The sequence below is a fragment of the Polyergus mexicanus genome, unplaced genomic scaffold (assembly GCF_030449975.1).
Source record: "Polyergus mexicanus isolate NDT 795.1 unplaced genomic scaffold, iyPolMexi1.0 SCAF_13, whole genome shotgun sequence".
NCBI lineage: Eukaryota > Metazoa > Arthropoda > Insecta > Hymenoptera > Formicidae > Polyergus > Polyergus mexicanus.
In genome coordinates, this window is record NW_027223333.1 from 886,328 (window position 1) to 905,643 (window position 19,316).

Consider the following 19,316-nt stretch of genomic DNA (forward strand, 5'->3'; position numbering starts at 1 on the left):
AACTAATGGAATGATCGAGCGGAGCGGATTTTTATGCGCTTTTATCGATTATAACTCGATCTCGTCATCCAGTTCCCCCCCCCCCCCCTCGCCATTGCAGTTTCACTCGTCCGTATAAAAATGTTTTCAACTTCTTCCTCGCAGTTTCATAAGGATGATAAAATTTCGCAACGAGCGCGAAAACAATCAATTCTGTAATTATTATAATATCAGTTGCGGAGGATTTAGAGCATTACTGGGCAAAATTGAAACGCGCGAAACAACGGTTTTGTAAATGCGAATACTCTGTATATTAATATTTAATTATTTAAAATATATTTGAACGGTTAATTCGAAATATCTCGTGAAATCGATCAAAGAGATGCGTTTCGCGGGATATTGAAATGCGGGGGTTGGTCGCTTTTGAAGGTAATAATTCAACAAATTGATATTTCTTTGAAAGCGCGCTGCGGACGCGCGGCGATAAAGAGGAGATGAGAAAAAAGATCCGGGATCGGGAATAAAAGAGGCGTAGAAAAAGAAGAGAGCAACGAGAGAAATCAAGGGAGTCAACGGAAAAGCTTAAAAAGCCGCGCCCTCGGCGCCGCTCACCCTGACGTAGCTACTTGGAGAATCCTGGTAATCATCCGCGTATTACAAAAGAATGAAATTTATACTCTTTCTCTTTACGAAATAAATTCTTTTCCTACGGTGTCTCATTTCTTTTTTCCCGGCCATGCGACACAAGAATAACAATCGTGCAAGAATAAGACACTCACCGCGTCTGGAACGCTGCCTCGATAACTGCTGTCGATACTAGCCGCTTGGTACATCATCCTTCCAAGCTGTCAAATTACCGTCAGATGTTTCATCTATGGACATAATAGAAGAAGATTGAGATGAGATGGCATAATTAAAGATAGACTTAAACGAACGGTATATTGTCAGACGTAGAAATGACGTAATGAAATAATTTGAAAACGTTCATTAGCACGGGATAGCTCTCATACTCGTTTCACATCCCGATCGTGACTGACCTTGTTTATATTAATTAACGCTTCTCGAACGCGTCACGAATTCGACCCGCAAAAAAGTATCCATGTATAATGTAAAAGTTATTACGAATCGTATCGATTACTGGTCCATCTTGTAAACGAATGATTAAACAGAATGATTTAAAGTCCGCGTATAATACGATCGTTTCGCGAAAACCGTATGCTCGACGATGTTTTCGGTCCAAGCTTGATTAAGCCGCGACCTGATTTTCTATGTGTGAATTTTATTATTCCCCCGATACGCATACGCGTTGAATGAAACGCGCTAAATAGAATTATGAGCATACGCCATTGAATATCCGACTGCTAATATTTCGGTCAAAGAGGTGGAAATTATTTCATGAATACGCTATGTTGAACGTGTCATTGGTTCACTGCATTTCGGATCTGTATCGAGCAATACATCTCTCTCTCTCTCTCTCTCTCTCTCCTATGCTATTGTACGCTCAATCTATGTCGCCGAGATGGCTGTCATTGCGTTTCTATTTGCTCGATAATTCGCGCGCGAACATTATTCTCAACTATTGTAAATAAATGTATAAATCAGGCAATTCCCTTTCTATCTCTCTCTCTCTCTCTCTTTCTCCCGTAGAGATAAAATTAAATAAATAATAAAAGATTCGATTGAGAGATTTGGATGAAAATATAGTGCGTGAGATGCCTTCTAAATTTATCGTCGGCCAATACACGATTCAATTTACGTTCTCAGATACTGGGTAGAAACACGAGAACTGGCGCAATGCCACTGTGGCAATATGTCCACTCTGTTTTTGACTCTCTCTCTCCTACCCTCTTTAGTCGGAAGCTTTTGCTAGGCAAATATGTCGGGATGCTATCTCCGACGTACAACGGGCGAAAATCTCTTTCTCTCTCTCTCTCTCTCTCTTTCTGACTAAGTCGCCCTCTGACCAACTCGCTGTTTGTTCCGCTCTCCTTTTAAATAAAGTGACGCCAAGGATGTAACCCGACGTATTTGTCTTAACCGGGAAATTTACTTCCACATTCAAATATTCGCCTTAAAAAAGTTTCCTTGTCTCACATATACTATTATCTCGTTTGATGTCTCGCATGTTTTTCGGTTTTTTTAGAAGAAAAATGTAAAAGAACAACATTTTGAGTTATCATAAAACATAAGCAAGAAAATTATTGCGAAAGTATCTTTGATACGTATCGATACGTTATATATAATCTTCCCTACGACATATCAAGAAAATGATACATCTTTTCATTTTCAATTACACACGCGAATGCGAAACGCGTTTCCTAGCAGATATATAGCCGTCGTTACAAATGGATCATCAGGAACGCATACCATACATCCGAAAAAGCTGCACGAGATACCAAATGTCTTTTCGATAATAAATCGAATTAAAAAAAAAGACTGCTTTAAACACAATTTTTAATGAAACAAGAAATCAAATTTCAATATTTACTCTTTTGCGATCGCGTGCAAATAGAGACCTATCATAATAACGTTATATTATTTTACATTAATCCATCGAGCTACATTATGTTACGAGCGACGAAATGTCTGTTTGCGGAATTAAGTAAATGAATATCAGCGAGATTGAACCGCGAATATATATGTGCAAGATAGGCAAATACTTTATTTTCAAAGAAAACAACAGAAAGAGATAAAATTTCATTAATCAAACAAAATAGGAAAAAGGAACAAATATACGTATAAAGAAAATAATATAATATAATATAAATTGCTCACACACACTCAATTCGGTTACTTCATCATCGCTTAAATGCCTCCTCCTCTTTCCTCTATCTTTCGATAATCCTTTATAATACACATACGAAAACTTACGTCGCGAAATTAATTATGATCACGCGCGCACTAATCAGCAAGATATAGACGATCGCACGACACTCCTCATATTAATTACCCGCGTACTTTATCATATATTGCGATGGGAATAGAATCCACTTGGCACCTCAATATTGCGCCATTTATTGCGGCATTATTATATATATACACGATATATTAGATCGCGCTGTTTCCTGCTCGAGAGTTAGCGCTCGAATGACGAGACTACGACGAGTCTTATGTATGTGTATAAACAATAGCGTGCCAAATTTTTATGTACGTATTGATGTGTGTTATTGATGTTCCGCTGTGGAATGTGCTATTATTTACACTCGCACGCGTGACGCGCTGTAACCTTGAGCAGGGAGGTAACGATATGAGTCGCTACGTATATCGTAGTGAAATATTTCTCTAAATACGATTACGTGAGAAGTATCAGAAAATGCCAAACGCGATAGTTTTTTCAAGATTAATATAATTAGCGATTATCAATTAACGTAATTGATACATTTTCACTTGTATTTCAATGTATCGATAGAGAATTTAATTCGCTGTCGTTGCAAAATAAATCTACCGCAAAATAAATTTATGGAAAAAATATTCTAGTCTTTCGTATTAATTTTTAATTAACGATTGATATAATTACGACTTTTCGTCATTTCATTTATTTGATTTGCGTTATTGTACGCTCTCAATCTGAAAATGGCAAATGACGTTTAAAAATCGATGAATAATATAAAACTCTGATAAAGAACGATCACTTTAATACCTAAGTCTTTCATCATTCGAGAGTTAATAAATTATATGAATTGATAATTATAATCGTTAATTGTATAATAAAATAATCGCGTTTCAAAGTATAATACGATCAATCGAATTAACAGAGAATTATAAATTATATTATTATGATATTTTCGGGCAATAATTATTTTTTTTTTAAATATGTTTGGAGAGAGAGAGAGAGAGACACAAAAATCAAATACAATACGTATTTCGGATTTTGAATTCTTTTCATTCAGGTTTAATTCGCTAACCATTTACGCTTGTTAATAATATATACGAATCGCAGAATTATTTGTACGAATGTTAAAATCGTCATTTGGAATAAAAATAGAGATAGCAAGCGTAATGAAACGAATATACATATTAAAATTAAAGATAAATATTCAAAAATATATATAATTCCGATATTTTGTCAATAGATTTCGGAACACGATAGAAAGAGATTTCGATGAAATAAATTACATGGAATATGCCATCGATCACATCGATATACAAGCGTCTAAATTTTGCTACACGATTAATAAATAATAATGCAACGATAATACGAAGCGCTCATCGTATTATCCCCTTCAAAAAATAACAATTTCGTATGATATATATAGTATTACGATTTACGATTAACAATTTGTAAACGTGTATAATGAAACGACTATTTACCGAAGCAAGGATTTCGTTTACGTTTTTCACATAGCAAAAATCAAGATAATAAAAAATGAGAATTATAAATTATTGTTTTATATTTATGGGCAATAACAATCTTTCTTTGATTTCAAAAATATCGTCATCACGTTTGGAATTACGTTTGGTCTTCGTCCCGATTAAATATAATTTGCTTATTTTCGCGCGATGTAATTCAGAGCGTGGAATACCACGAATTGTCAAATTAAGTGATTTGAGGAAGCCTCGTGATATATCGACTGTTTATTAATTATATATCGTGTGAAAAGTCGACAAATTACACTATATTTTCCAATATCCGTCCGCGAATATTTATCTTTCATTCCAACTTGTATATTTATTCACTTTTATTATAATGCGAGATAAAGTTCCCATAAAATGCAAGCGTAAAATCCAACCACGTGTATTTGGCCATGATTTTCGAGTACCGAGCGAATCGTAATTTACCATATCTCTCACGCTACTCTCTCATTACACGAATCTTTCACGAGCTAAACTGATTAACCTGTTTTTGTAAATTTCTTAATTTTAGTACGAGAACACTAATCACGTATTTTGGTACTAAAATTAAGAAATTTACAAAAACTAGAACTGGTCAATTTGGCTTCTGAGAGGCTCATATAATGAAATACGCATATCTTGCGATTAACGTCAAAAGTATCACGCAACCCTCGTATTCTGCTGATTAGTCTGCGCACGCTTGTATTAATTAATAATATTTTCGTGAATGAATTTCGTATAAATATCATGGAAAAAAAAAAGGATGAACGACTTTTTTTTTATCAAATCTTATATCAATTTTTTTTTCAAAAGTGTAATTTTTGTATTAAACTCATATCGAAATGGGCCAAGTTCTATTAACAGAATAATAGAGCTTATTATGTTTTGTAAGAAAATTGAAGTAGACGAGAAATTCGGATGAAACTTTTTCTCCGGAAAAAAAGATGCGAGATCCTTTTTTTCTCGATTAATCTTTAATGGGTTGAGATCAATATTCAAATAAAGTAAATAGATAAAAAAAAAATAAGTGATACGTATTTATTATTCGATGCTGAAATATATGAAAAAGCCAAACGTCAGAAGATGATAAAGCAAAATATCTCTCTAAATCAAAAATTGATTGAAATTAAAATACCACATTTCGCTTTAATTATACGTATAATTTAATACGGAAAAAGATTAACGGAAACCTTTGATATCTAGAAAAGCAAATAAGTTTTCAAGAAGGTGTCACGCACCGTGTCTACAACTTGTCGTCCGGTTAATACAAATTTCTTTGAAGGAGGGTGGTTCTCGGAGCAGATATTACGCGAATTAAAAAGGCAAGTCGTTTCGATTAAGCTAACAGTGACTGCGAAGGCGTTCCGCTTCCCGACGAAGCATTACTTCCGGATAATTACGTAGAATTTCACACGATTCATTGGTTTGCTACTTTAAAACAATCATGGTTTGATCATTTTTAAGATGGATAGAACTTTTCTTTTTTATCTCAGCGTTTTAAAAGCTATCTCGCGCTTATGTCGCGTTCCTTGATGGATCGTATCTCGATTTTCACTAAATAGTAAAACAGAATAATTGTTATATATATATATAAATTGTTTTCAAACAAATATCAAGATAATTGAATAATTATTATAATAATTATATGATGTTTATTATGCATGTTATTATACAAGTCAGCATTAAATTATATTATTATTATGTTTAATGTTCATTACAATAAGAGAACTTATATTTATTGATTTGTTTAGTTGAGAGAAGGATCGATGATCCCGTCAATTTGGAAATTTCTTCCGAAAATAAATTAAAAATAAGACAAAGAACGGACTCTCTATTTTAATTTTCCTACTCCGACGACCGACTCGAGCTAATTCCATATTATGCGAACAAGCCAACGAGAAAGGGGATTCGCGTAGCGTTTATCCTGAACCGGATCCGTTCGTTCGGTCGTTCGCTCGCTCTTCTCTTCGGTCCTGCACCTGCTCCGTATGCCGGTACATGAATGCGCATCCGTATAATCTGAACGAACGAACGAGCAAACAAAGGGAGTTCGGTCAGGGCAGTCAAATGCATCGTATAGTTTACGGGATAACGCAGATAACGCTTTCTCTCCCTTCATTTTTTTCGTTTACTCTCATCTCCGTATTTTCGCATATTTCTCGGGAAGGAAATGTGTAACATCAATGATCATTTAAAAAAAAAAAAAAAAAAAAAAAAAAAAAAAAAAAAAAAAAAAAAAAAAATCTTTGTCCAAATAAAGTAGACGAAAAAAAATTGATGATAGAATCATCTCGAAACAGACCGTGAGATTTGCGCGTAGCCGTAAAGGTTTCGATTTTCGTAAGGGGAACGAAGCCCTCGCGCTCCCTGCTTTCCTCTACGTATCTGATATAGGAGGAGCTGGAAGATTCAGCAGACCGAGCTCAGCATTACGGATTAATATTCTCCGGAGGAAGCACGTAGCCTCGCGCCGCCGGGCGCTCTCGTTATTACCGTCTGTGGTGTCGAATGAGATGCCTCTCTCGCGGGCGAGACTACACACGGCCCATATCCCAAATTCTCCAGCCAAGTTTCCCGATGGAAGGAGCGTCATGTCGTATACGCGCATTTCCTTTCGTAATTCTTTCTCCATGGCTACTGATGCGCGTCGTCGCGCGGTGACGTTTCAAGTGAGAATCAGCGCGTGATTTATTCAGTCGAGTAAATTAATTATTAGTCAATTCCGTCAGACGCGAGTCGTGGCACATCTGACGGAATAGACTCGTCGATGATGCGACTTGCGGTTTGTGACTTGAGACGAATAAGTTTAAATTTTCATTCATATATCGTATAATGTAGCGTCCACATTTTCTCAAAAAAAAAAAAAAAAAAAAAAAAAAAAAAAAAAAAAAAAAAAAAACACACACACATCTCATCAACCGATCGGTATTTCAACGAATATCGCGCTTATCAAGATAACATGGTGTATCGTCGATATGCGATAAAATCTTGATCAATCGTGCGCGAAGGGGTGTCGAATGGATATATCTTAATGAATAATTTAAACGTATACATATATATATATATATGTATATATATATATATATATATATATATATATGTATACGTTTATATATATATATATATATATATCGCTTCGTGCTCAAAATTTTTTATTAAACGTCTAAAAGATTTACACGGAATTATCCTCGTGATTAAATTGCCTTAATAACGTTGCTTCTTAACGCAAATGTTAATGATGGTTTCGCTTAACAGTTAAACGTAAAAGCTGATTGCAAATTTGCGTGTATAATGTTTCTGTCTTTCTTTTTTCAACGCCAAAAAAATCAAATCGACGATGCATTTTGTCATATTGCAGAGAAATATATTGAAATACAAAAGAGCGATGTGTTACGTGAAAAAGTACGTGTAAAATGTAGCTATATTTTTTTCGGAATGACATGCATGTCAACTATGCAATAAATCCATAGAAATCGAACCGCAATATATAATGATTCTGATTTTTTTCTTTTTTTTTTTTTTTCGAAAGAGATACCGAACGTATCGTGGACGAGAATTCATTTTATTTCTCACACGCGATTGGATATGATTTCACAAGAAGTTTAACGTTTTCAGAGATTGATTTATTGAAGTCGGAAATTTTTTTTTTTTTTTTCTATTATATTTATTCAAAATATATATAATTACTTATATATATTTTATATACATGTATATATATATATATATATATATATATATATATATATATAAATTTAATATTTTCAGAGATTGATTTATTGAAATCGAAAAAAAATTTTTCTTTTTCTTTTCAATTACATTTATTCAAAATATGTATAATTATTTATATATATAAATATATAAATAATTATATATATTTTGAATAAATGTAATTGAGAAGAAAGATAAATCAATCTCTGAAAACATTAAACTTGTGAAATTATATTTTATTTATAATTATTTAAAAAAAAAAAAATATATATATATATATGTATAATTATTAAACAATAGAGAAGATATGAAAAATATTAAAAAAAAAAAAAAAAATCATGTATATACAAATATGTGGCTATTGTACGATAAAAGTAATTATTCGTGCTCGCACCGCCATCTCTTTCTCTGCATTCATTCCTTTGCAACCTCCGCCAATCTCCTTGGCGCATATATGCACATACGTGTGCATTTTCTGCGCGATAAATGAGCTGACGCTCTCCGTAAATAGATGCGTCGTCTCTCGTCCCGTCTTTGACGAGTTCTCGAAAATCGCTCTCTCGCGCGACTCGACTCGACGTATTTATAACACGATATGTATTTGAGCGCGAAGCGAGATTGAAATTCCATTCGAGTCGAATGCCACGAATGTTAATCGTTTAAACGTCGAATTTAATATCACAACGTTCCGAATAATTGCGCAACAATGTAACAACATCAATGGACGCGGCTAAATACCACGAATGTCTAATTTATAATTACTAGCGCTTTATTTAAACAAGGGAAATGCGTGTGCGGTTGATAAATATTTATTCGAGGCTGTTAAAAAAATAATACGTGGTCTTTTAAGCGTAAACAATCGTGGCGCTTATAGCTGTGTCGCAAATATAAAAAGAGATAATGATAAATTTTCGCGTTAAAACTGTTAAAGAAGAGTGCAGGAAACTGCCATCGACGCCTGGTATATAGCGTACGTATTCTCGCGTATATCGCGATGGCATTTCGCCGGTATACGGTGGTATTATTACACTTTATACCGTACGATAACTCATAATCTTTCCCGCAGTAAAATTCCGAGAAAGTCGCACGGATTCTTTTCCGATGCGCCGTGTAATTCGCCCCGTAATGCCCTCTCTGTCTCTCTCCCGCCTCAGGGCCGGGGACAGAAGTCACGTAGCTGCGTTTAAGCCCATCTCCTCGTCGCGGAGGCAGGAGAAAGCGGGAAAGCAGCATTGCCGCCGAGAGGTCCCTGCACTCTCTCGCGGCCTTCGTTGTACGCACGCACTTACCGTAGATTTTCACGAGGGCCTCTACGGGTGCATCTACGCGTTGGAACGACGAGCGACGACGAGAGCGGTAATGGCGGTGGCAGCGGCGGCGACGGCGACGTACGGCGCGTGGCCGTGCGCATGCGTCGTCAGCCGCCGCCGTCACCGCTACCGCCGCTAACTTCGCGTCTCGTTCTCGCATCCCCACCGAGACGGGCCGCCGCCACGCGACCGTAGCCCCCACCAGATACGTAAGCGTGTGTCGCGCTCCGGATAGCTCTCGGTGCGTGCCCATTATCGTAGAGGGGGTAAGGGACGCGTGTAGCAACGGCGCCGATGGTGGGGTTAGTCTGGCAGGCGGCGAGGAGTGGGGATGGAATTACGCGAGCATAGGAACCGTCGGTAGTATCGTGCTGTCTGCCGTGCGGGTCGGATGCGAAGAACGCGACGGGAGAGTTCCGATCTCCGTTTCATCCCCATCATCAAGCCATTCTTACCCGACGAAACGTCAGCGACGTCGAGTAGCGTGCGCGTTCCTTTTCTCTCTCTGTCTCTCTCTCTGTCTCTCTCTCTCTCTCTCTCTCCCTCTTTTCTCGATTCGAGTGAATTCGGTCACGATCCGAGTTACACGGAAGAGTCTAATCGTGCCGCGGAAGGTACGTCGCGCTCGCGCTCGTCAAATTATCGCAATCCCCGAGACGACCGATCGCATTCGCTCGGGTAGATATACATGTCGTGATGCCGCGGGGTGAGCGACGCGCGCCGCCGAGAGTACTCGCGGCCGTGGGTGCTTCGATCTCGTCCTGACGATACCATCGCCTCGTGCGTCAAGTGGACATACTATAGTGATGCGTTCGGTAATGTTGGTGTGAGTGCGAAAAAAGAGCGCGACGGCGGCGGTGATGTGCGTATTGTCGTGTATCGCGGATGGATCGGGGATACATCTTTAATGATTGCGTCCGGCTAGTGATCCTAAAGAAAGAGAAACGAGTGACGGCGCGCGAGAACCCGTACTCTTTCCTTCTCGAGCGCCGAGAGTGAGCGCTGTTGTAACACGTGTGACAGTTGATCCCGCGCCGATCATACGTTTCTCCGGCCGTTAAAGGATAAAGGGTGGATGCGGGAGGTGCTTGTTTGTTTGCGCGCGGGATATTATACATACATACGTACGTACACACGTCAGTGGTTCTCCCTCTTTGATTACCTGGCGAATTTATCCACGAGGGATATGTCGGTATAGTGCTTTGAGAGCTCTATGGGAATCGGAGCTACGATGGCCGGATACTCCGGTACGCTCAATACGGATTTCGCTCCGGAATCAGCGCGGAGGATGCGTCGATCGACGATCGATGCTATCGGGGATGCCAGGGAATCCGCCGGATGCACGATAACGAGGTAACATGCCTTACGTTTTGAAAAACGATCACGATTGTACGAAATTAATCGCTCCATTAATCAGCGTCTGTTTAAACGGCCAGATTTATGATAACGAAATATCAAGCGTGAGAATAAAGTACCTTGGTTCCATTTTCGCGTCCTCTTTTTGGACGCGAAAAAAAATATATATCACTGATAAATAAAGAATTTACTTATTTTTATATTATAAAATCTATTCGCGCGCGTGTATATTATCGCATGTCATGAATCTTAAAATATCGAATGCTCGAGACGCGTCGATTAAACATGTAAACAAATACACATGTAAAAAATATACATATAAATACGCATATGAAACCGTTTGTTTAAAAAATGCTGGATGTATATATATATATATATTTTTTTTTTTTGCGTTGTTATTATTATAAACTTGTGTGTATATAATGTTTTTAAAGTATATTTTTCTAAATTTATTATACATATATAAATATATGTTAAAAGATGAGTCCATTCTATTTTATAAAAATGAATATATATATATATATATATATATATATATATATATGTGTGTGTGTGTGTGTGTGTGTGTGTGTGTGGATTTGCATTATACGGTAAGAAAAAAAATTCTTTTTATAAACTATCGAAAATAATTAAAGGTACGTTCTTTTTGACAAGAGGTCTCGTGAAGAATGTTTTTTCTAATTATCACGTGCGACTGTTATGAAATACAACGTAACCGTTTCAATCGATAAATATTGCGCGATTCAACGAAAAATTGTGCGCGCTCGGTTATACTTTTTCGCGAATAAATTCAGTATCTTTGTCGCGCCACGATGAAATGCAAGCAGTCACAGATCCCGCTTTCGAGTCTAAAACGTATACATTGTACATGTGGGTGCGACGCCACTCGCATTTGCCACACTGCGGAATAATCTATGGGGGATCCCATCGTGACATCGGTTTCCGCGTTCGTAACGTGTGTTTGCGCGTATGTGTGTACGCGTTCGACGCCTTAAAATATTCACGAGATCAATATTCCGCACTAGTAGCGAATATATACGATTTTAGCTGACGCACGAGGCTTCTCGTGAGAATTTCGGCAAATAGATCAGACGCAGGCGGCATAATATTGTATAAACTCGTTGACGCCGCGCGGATCTTTTGCGCGCCACGTTCCGTGTTCAAAACGAGCCCTTATTTCTCCGAAACATTTTATATAGTTTCGTACAAAATTTTATGTATATTATTTTTTATTATTTTAAATATTCTTTTATATCAGAAATTATTTTAAAAAATAATTATCTTGGAAAAAATAATTTATCGTATCTAAAAAATTTTATATATTTTTATATATAAATAAAGATAATTATTTTTATAAAAGCATATATATATATATATATATATATATATATATGCTTTTAATTGATTAGAACAATTTTCTCGAAACAGGTGCGGGCCTAATGAACCCGTCTGCCAAGCGAAGAATTAACTGACATGCGATGAAATTAAATGCCGTTACCTCTAAAGAAATATACGCGCGATCGATACAGATACGCGTAGTATAAATATGGTGCTATTCAAGATCCGAGAGATGCGCTTTAGATCGGCCACACGGGCCGATGATAAATGGCCAAGTTAACGGTCGACGTACTATTAATGAGAAAAAGGGATTTGTTATTGATGTCGGCAAAAATGAGTCGACGAATCAACGTAAAGGGCGGCAGTAGATGTTTAGATTAAGTTTCTTTCTTTTTCTTTTTTTTGCTCGTTTTTGTTAGAATCGACCATCGCAGTTGTAGTGGGATCTTGAGGATCTTGACACTTCATCCTTTATGTTGTATATATATATATATATATATATATTATAATAATATATAAAAAAAATTATCTCACAATGTTAATTTGTTCAATTTGCAAATACATTTGTATGAAATGTTGTAAAATTGTAATATTGAAATATTGTAATATCATATTATTGTAATATTGAAATATCGTAATATTACAATCTATATATTAAAATATATACAACGTCAGCTTTATATTTGAACACTGCGTATCAATACTTTCAATAAAAATCAACGTAATAAATGGACCCTAAAAGAGACAAACGGGGGACATAAAATATTATATTTCAAAATTTAAAAACAGATATTGGATTTTTAAATCGTTATCGTCGCTGTGACTATTAATAATATATTTTTGATTTCCAACGGATATATGACGTAAATTTTAATATACCTTGACGCAGATTAATTTTGACAGATTCTCGCTAAATATTATGTATATAATGGAATGATTAAAATGTAATCGAATACGACAAATAAATGGAAATTTTACAGTTTATTGACGATGAAATATCAAAATTCGTAGTATCAGCTTACGGTATCAAGTTTACTTCATCAATTCACACAATTACTCTTTGTAGGAGATGCATATTTCCTTTAATATACAAATAATATATGCATAATAAACCAATCTCTTTTAATGCAAATCTTATGTATGGTAGAGGTGTTTGGGAATGAGGATAGCTAACATAATATTATAGATACACCGCTATTTCGCACGGATATAGTTTCTAATATGTGCACAGAGCTCGGTAGCGTGAACATTCACGTTCGGTTAATGTCTCTATATTCGGGGGTTCGTGTTTATATCGTCGAAGAGAATGTATACATTGTACGAGGCGGATGTGTTTATTGTTTTCATTGTTCCCCGGTAAAGAAATATTTAAGCGCTAGCTTGGGTTCTTCTCGTAAATTTGCGGTATGATATCAATTAGCTCTCGCAAATTTAAGCAGAATTTATTAACAGTCTTGCAGCCTTCTCAGCTCGTTTGTATTCGGGACATCCCTATTGTAACACCTTCTGAATGTTCGCATTTGGACGGCCTTACATATAAAACAATCGTCGCAAATTAATTCGAAACATTGTACAAAGAATAAGAGATTCGTCTTGCCCAAATCGTGGCTTTGAAAAGATTTACATCTGAATATAAAAAAGATAAAATGAAATATTTTCATTTGCTTTTTAAAATATTCGATCAATTTTATAACAATAAAAATTCTAAACAAGAATCTAAGCAAATTGCAGTCAAGTATTCAGTTGTCAGGATAATGATTACGGATTACAACGATAGCTCGGGCACGCGTTCTCTCTGTCATTACTTTCTGCGTATCTTATACAAGTACGTTACACGATAAGCTAACAACCCCTAATAATTAAGTCTAGGAGCCTAGGGTCTACGCGTTAATTCGCGTGCATCCGGTCGGTGATTTTCAACGTTTAATGAGAAATCTAAATTGCGGACTGAATGCCGCAATGAGTTCCACGATAAAGTTCAACGGTAGTACGCGCGAAGTTGGCGCAATCGGAATCTTAAGATTCTCACCAGGAAGGTTAATTCCACTTAATAGTACGGAAACTTCAATTTTCCAAGGGGTTTTACAAGTTCGATAACGAAGCCGTAGAGAGGTGGTCGTGTCTTTTCGGCATTGCGGGGGTGGGGGGGTGGGGGGAGAAAAATTGTGGAGTCTCGCAAGAGACATCGTGGATTACGAGATTTTCGGATCAAATTTCGTCCGCGCGAGTATTTTAATTTAAGGCGAGCTGAGAGGACGAATAACGCGATTTAATACGGTGGAGATGATGGGGAGAATGCGTTAGGAAAACACTCAGACGAAAGAATAACAGGACCCACTCGAGTCGAGAAGCGTGGATCCCGTAAAGCGGATAGAAATCTTAGTTTAATATCGCGCGGTTTGTTCGCGATAGAACGTTTGATTGCCCCTGTCATTTCTAATCATCTCGCGTCACGTTGGTGCGCACCTGCTGGCGCGGCCACCCGATGCCGATATATGGGGAAAAGAATAAAATAAAATAAAGAAGAATGTCAAATAATTTGTCAAAAAATTTCTCCCATCTGCGCGCAATTATTTGATGCAATCACGATTTAATAATTTTGGTATTCTCTGCTAATTTTTTTTCTATTACGTCCAGTTGATAAAGTTGTAATATATGTGAAATGCAATTGGAATAAATGCGTGTGCCATATATAAATAGGTGTATAAGGTGCACAATTTTCTCTCGCGTGTGATTTGACATATTATCCCAACAACCCGTTGAATTTAATTTCTCCTTCTATTTACACATTATCGATGATAATCAATAACCAGCTTGTATCCCGTTTAGCGCATTACTATTTTCTCGCTATTGTTGCTCATTATTTACAGATTGCTATTAATTATGGTTCTCCGAATGAAAATTATTATTAATTCTTGATAAAATGTACAGCGTGTGTGTTCGAATTACGCTCGTATTGTATTTTGAATAATTCAGATCGTGTAATCATCGGAGCATAATTATTGCCGCGCCAGTATAAGCGCTACCGTGATATTAACAACATTTACGCTCTCATTTTTGTTAATTCTCTTCTAACTGTGTAAATTACCCCGTGATTGACGGAATAATCGATATACATTGAAATATCATGATTATATTGACGAGATAACGATCTCTATGTTAAGATAACGGTCAGTCTTCAAACGCGATTAATATTATTTTGACGACTTTTGGAATTTTCTGATGACGTACGAAAGAAAGTTCCATTGATTAAATACGAAAAATGAGAATTTTTAAAACTTGTATCGTCCCACTTCATATTTTCATTGCACGAAAATTGACGACAGCCTTTCCCTTTGTGTCAAGATCAATTTCAGCCGTAAGGAAAATTATCGATAGAATTCTTGGAAAGCTGTCCCGAACTCTCGCCAGAGTTAATACTTATGGTTGGAATCGATTCAATTGCAAACAAAAGTTCTGAGGAATTTCCCTTTCCGGTTCGAAGATATGCTAAGTCGAAAGAAAATTTCTCTCCGGAGAAGTAATTTTTTTTTTTTTTTTTTTCCTCGTAACAGTTCAGAGGCACGATTATTTATTTCTTCCATAATTAAATATCTCAATTTTATTTACGAGATATAAATTTATAAAATATTTAATGTTTTATTTATTAAATAATATGTTATTAAACAAGTACAATATGTCTTTAAAATACATCGTCTCATTATTCTGTGATAATTCATTATCTATTATTATTGTAATATATCTTATGTATATATTTTATGATTTATAAAATATGTATATATATATATATATATATAATTTAACATTTAAACATTTATAGCGACGTGAAATCATAAAGTGCAAACGGAAAGATTTTATCTTTTATTCACGGTTGAAGACCTTGAAATTGGAACGTACGAAGGATAGCAGTGGAAGAAGGAAGTCGATCGATTCGCGCAATATTTCGAACGTGTATTTTTATACGTGTCGATTCGTAAAGCATTACGGCGAAAGAGAATCGCCGGATCCTCGAGCCGATCTGTCGACGTAAATTCACGATTAGAGGAAAGTAGGCGATGATATAACGTTAGAAGAACGCGAAAGGCCAGGCTACACCGGGGTGCCGGGACCACGTAAGCTCGCTTCGCCAGGGGTTGGCGAGCAGCAACCACCCTAGTCTCTCCTCTTCCTCCTCCTTCGCCGCCGCTACCCCTCCTGCGCTAAACCCTCGCGGTCGATCGATTCGCTAAAAGTAAATAAAACTCACCCTGAGGGGCCGGCGGTAGTGTAAGCGTCAGTACCAAGTGTAATGCAATAAATCAAGGGTTCGATGGAAAAAGGCTGAAGTCGTCGCGTAAAAATCCGTAATCTACGTGGCGATTGTTTACGATGCGACAGTTGACAACGGCGGATTAAAGACCCTTTATCGCAAACTCGACGAGATAATAAAATCGTACTTCACCGGACACTATATGATAAAGTCGTTCTTCCAACCAATTCTCATCTCGCGAAGGAAAGTTTATAATTGTCGACTCTTTTACTTTTTCAAAGAATCTTAGCTCGATTGTATTGTATTTCGAATAATCGTGAAAATAATAAACCGTGAAATGAGAAACCTTAATTTATATCTATGTATGTAATTGATTGCGTACCATTTTTTTTTTAAATTTCGTTTATTTTAATATGTCGCAGATTAATATTAATATGAATATATAATATTATAAGTTCCCTTATATTTTCTCTCATTTATAAATTCTTTGATTAAATTTATTTTATCTGGTAGAGTTTATTTTACATTCCTCAGCGAAAATTTGATTTCTAAGAACTCTTCAACTTTAAATATTTTCTCGTAACTATTTTTAATACTTTATTTTATCTTTCCGTAAATAATTCCCTAAAGTCTTCTGAAATTTTGTAACAGAGAATGTTTAAAATTAAAAGTAAATAAAAATTGGATTTTATTTATTTGAGTCTTCTAATTGATACGATCACCGCGTCTTTTAATTTAACATTATTGTTAAGAGACGATTTCATAAATCCATGAAAGAGAAATGGCAGATGAGAGGGTAGTCCTTTATCAACTTTATCTCTTCATTTTCCTTTTAAAAATAAACTGTGAAACCAGAATCGCTTCGTTTCTTTCACATATTACCTTCAAGACTACGTATACTATAAATGAGCTAAAGTTCTTTGAAAAGCTCTTGGTACTTGGGACTTTCTTCCGGGTAGGAAAAATTTGATGAAGAAACTTTATCAACTGCGCTAATTCTTTTATTTTCTATATTAAATTTTGCGCGCAGGTCTGAGAATACAATTAATTAAATTAAAGTGAAATCTATTTGTCGAATTCCTCCATGCGCTTATTTCATAATATATCGGGGTAGACGGAAAGACCCCCCGTGCTTTGACCCGTAGTTGTAAAAGTTTTAAGGTTGTCAGTCCCCAAGCCTGATAAAAGGTGCGGTTGGCTTCGCCTATAAAGGCGAAGAAGCGTAAGATAAAAGTAAACAAGTTTATATAGCTTTTGTACCTTGTGGAATGAGATAAGATAGCGAAAATTTTGCGCGAATTCGTCGCTATAGAGAAATTGAATTATTCAATTATTTCCTTTTCGATACGTTATATCAATGTTTGAACAATAAATACTGTTTTGCGAGTAGGCCATAGCCTACGAAATTTAACAGAGGTAACGTTAAACGCGGACGCGGCGGTAAGAGATAGGGGGTTAATAGCGAGTTGTGAAGTTCATTTCATCCAGAGACGAGAAAGTTTTCTGCGAATGGCGCAACGTCAGCGTGATTTCGCCGCTAGCGATTCTCTGTACATTGCTACTATAGATACATCTCGGAGATTCAAAAGCAAGAAACGTACGGAGAGCAGGAGAATTAAGTTAAATAAATAACATTAAGCGTGTTTGCGAAAATCATTCGATGCTCGATCTCGATGAAGAACGGATCCGAGGCCGATGATTCATCGATGCTGCAACGTAATCCGAAAAACGATACTTTATCGAAGCACGCTTATACACATATATGACAACTCGATCGAAAATATATTTTATTAAAATATATCGATCAAACGATATTCTTACAATTGTGTCACATTTATTTGGCCAGTTTAAAAAAATTGGATATAAATTTTCTCGTAGAGATAGCTAAAGGCAACAGCACCGCGCTTTGCATCTCGCGTAATCTGGGAAGAGCGCGAATTTTTACGTAAATTTTTGAAAGCTTCGTTTGCTTTGGTGATGCAATTACGGCAATGTTTATTCGACGATAAATTGATGCCATTTACAAAGAACGCTTTGGAAAACGCTAACCGGCGCCAAATGAACAATTTCCCGCAGCGGCGGTGGCTCCGAAAAAAAGAATGCCACGCGCAAGCCAGTGGCATTTCAATTGGGAACAATTAATTCTAATCGATTAATTTGCGAATACCAAATACCCTCGCGGTCGGGGCACGTTATATTCCTCCTCTTTCCTCCAACGCTCGCGCGTTCACCGCAGGAATAGCGTTATAGTCCGCGCGGTCGTCCATCACTTTGTCCGGCCGCAAAGTAATTATCTCGTAAGCATTATTTTAATTAACGCTGATGATTAAAGCACGGTAGGGGTATTCGCACCGTATTTCGCTCTCGCGTGCCTCTTGTTTCCGTTCTTCTTAGCTAGTGTGCCGGCTCTAACAAGAATGATTGCCCGCAATTACGCGGAAAAACATCGTTCGAATTTACGGAAGGGCCCCGCTAAATAGAAGATTAACCGCGATGTATATATACGAAAAATGATTAATCGCTCGAGAGTATGCCCGCCTATTACGAGATAGATGTTGTAAGCGCTATTTATCTTAAACTTTGGGGTAGATACACTCGGAGAGAGAGAGAGAGAGAGAGAGAGGGAGAGAGAGTTTTGAGCCGAACGCAAAACCCGTTGAATATTCCGTTATCTTTACGCGAGGGAGATACGCATGTTTAACAAGTAGTAATCACACCGTACGCGTTCTCTTCATTCTTTATAATTCGCGAAAACGTCAAGTTAATTAAATTAAAGCTGACCTTTTCGTAACCTGCATTTTTCCGTAAGTAAGTGTACATATTTGTAATTATAGTTGTAAACTTTTCTTCTCTTACCGGCGACATTCAAGTGCGATGTAAGAATAAGTTTTCTCATTATCTCGTAGCGCGCGTCGCGTCTCGCAAACCTCGAGAAAAATCAAATTCGTCGAAATTTATAATCTGTTTTTGTACGTAGCGTAAAGAGCTCCCTTTATAATAATAATGTAAAGCGATATTCGTAGGATTCCGACGAAAAGGGAGAG

The 19,316-nt window shown here is 36.7% G+C and overlaps 2 protein-coding genes across 9 annotated transcripts in view; one reads left to right on the forward strand and one right to left on the reverse strand.

Annotated features, from left to right (window-relative positions):
• The window catches only part of LOC138938506 (uncharacterized), a 184,584-nt gene that overhangs the window by 58,837 nt on the left and 106,431 nt on the right, over positions 1-19,316 (reverse strand). For 3 of the 5 annotated variants that reach the window (XR_011447715.1, XM_070305544.1, XM_070305541.1), the window contains exons 1-2: positions 9,309-9,404; positions 759-851 (exon numbers count right to left, since the gene is read on the reverse strand). The gene's annotated coding sequence lies outside the window, so the exon portion shown is untranslated. Of the gene's footprint in view, positions 1-758; positions 852-2,754; positions 2,901-9,308; positions 9,405-19,316 lie in introns of those variants that run through there. The other 2 variants (XM_070305543.1, XR_011447716.1) reach the window with 2 other exon arrangements.
• LOC138938501 (irregular chiasm C-roughest protein) overlaps positions 9,716-19,316 on the forward strand; it is a 124,245-nt gene continuing 114,644 nt past the window's right edge. For all 4 annotated transcript variants that reach the window (XM_070305531.1, XM_070305534.1, XM_070305532.1 and 1 more), the window contains exon 1: positions 9,716-10,682. In XM_070305531.1, the coding sequence (XP_070161632.1) occupies positions 10,543-10,682 (140 nt within the window). In that variant the 5' untranslated portion in view covers positions 9,716-10,542. The remainder of the gene's footprint in view (positions 10,683-19,316) is intronic.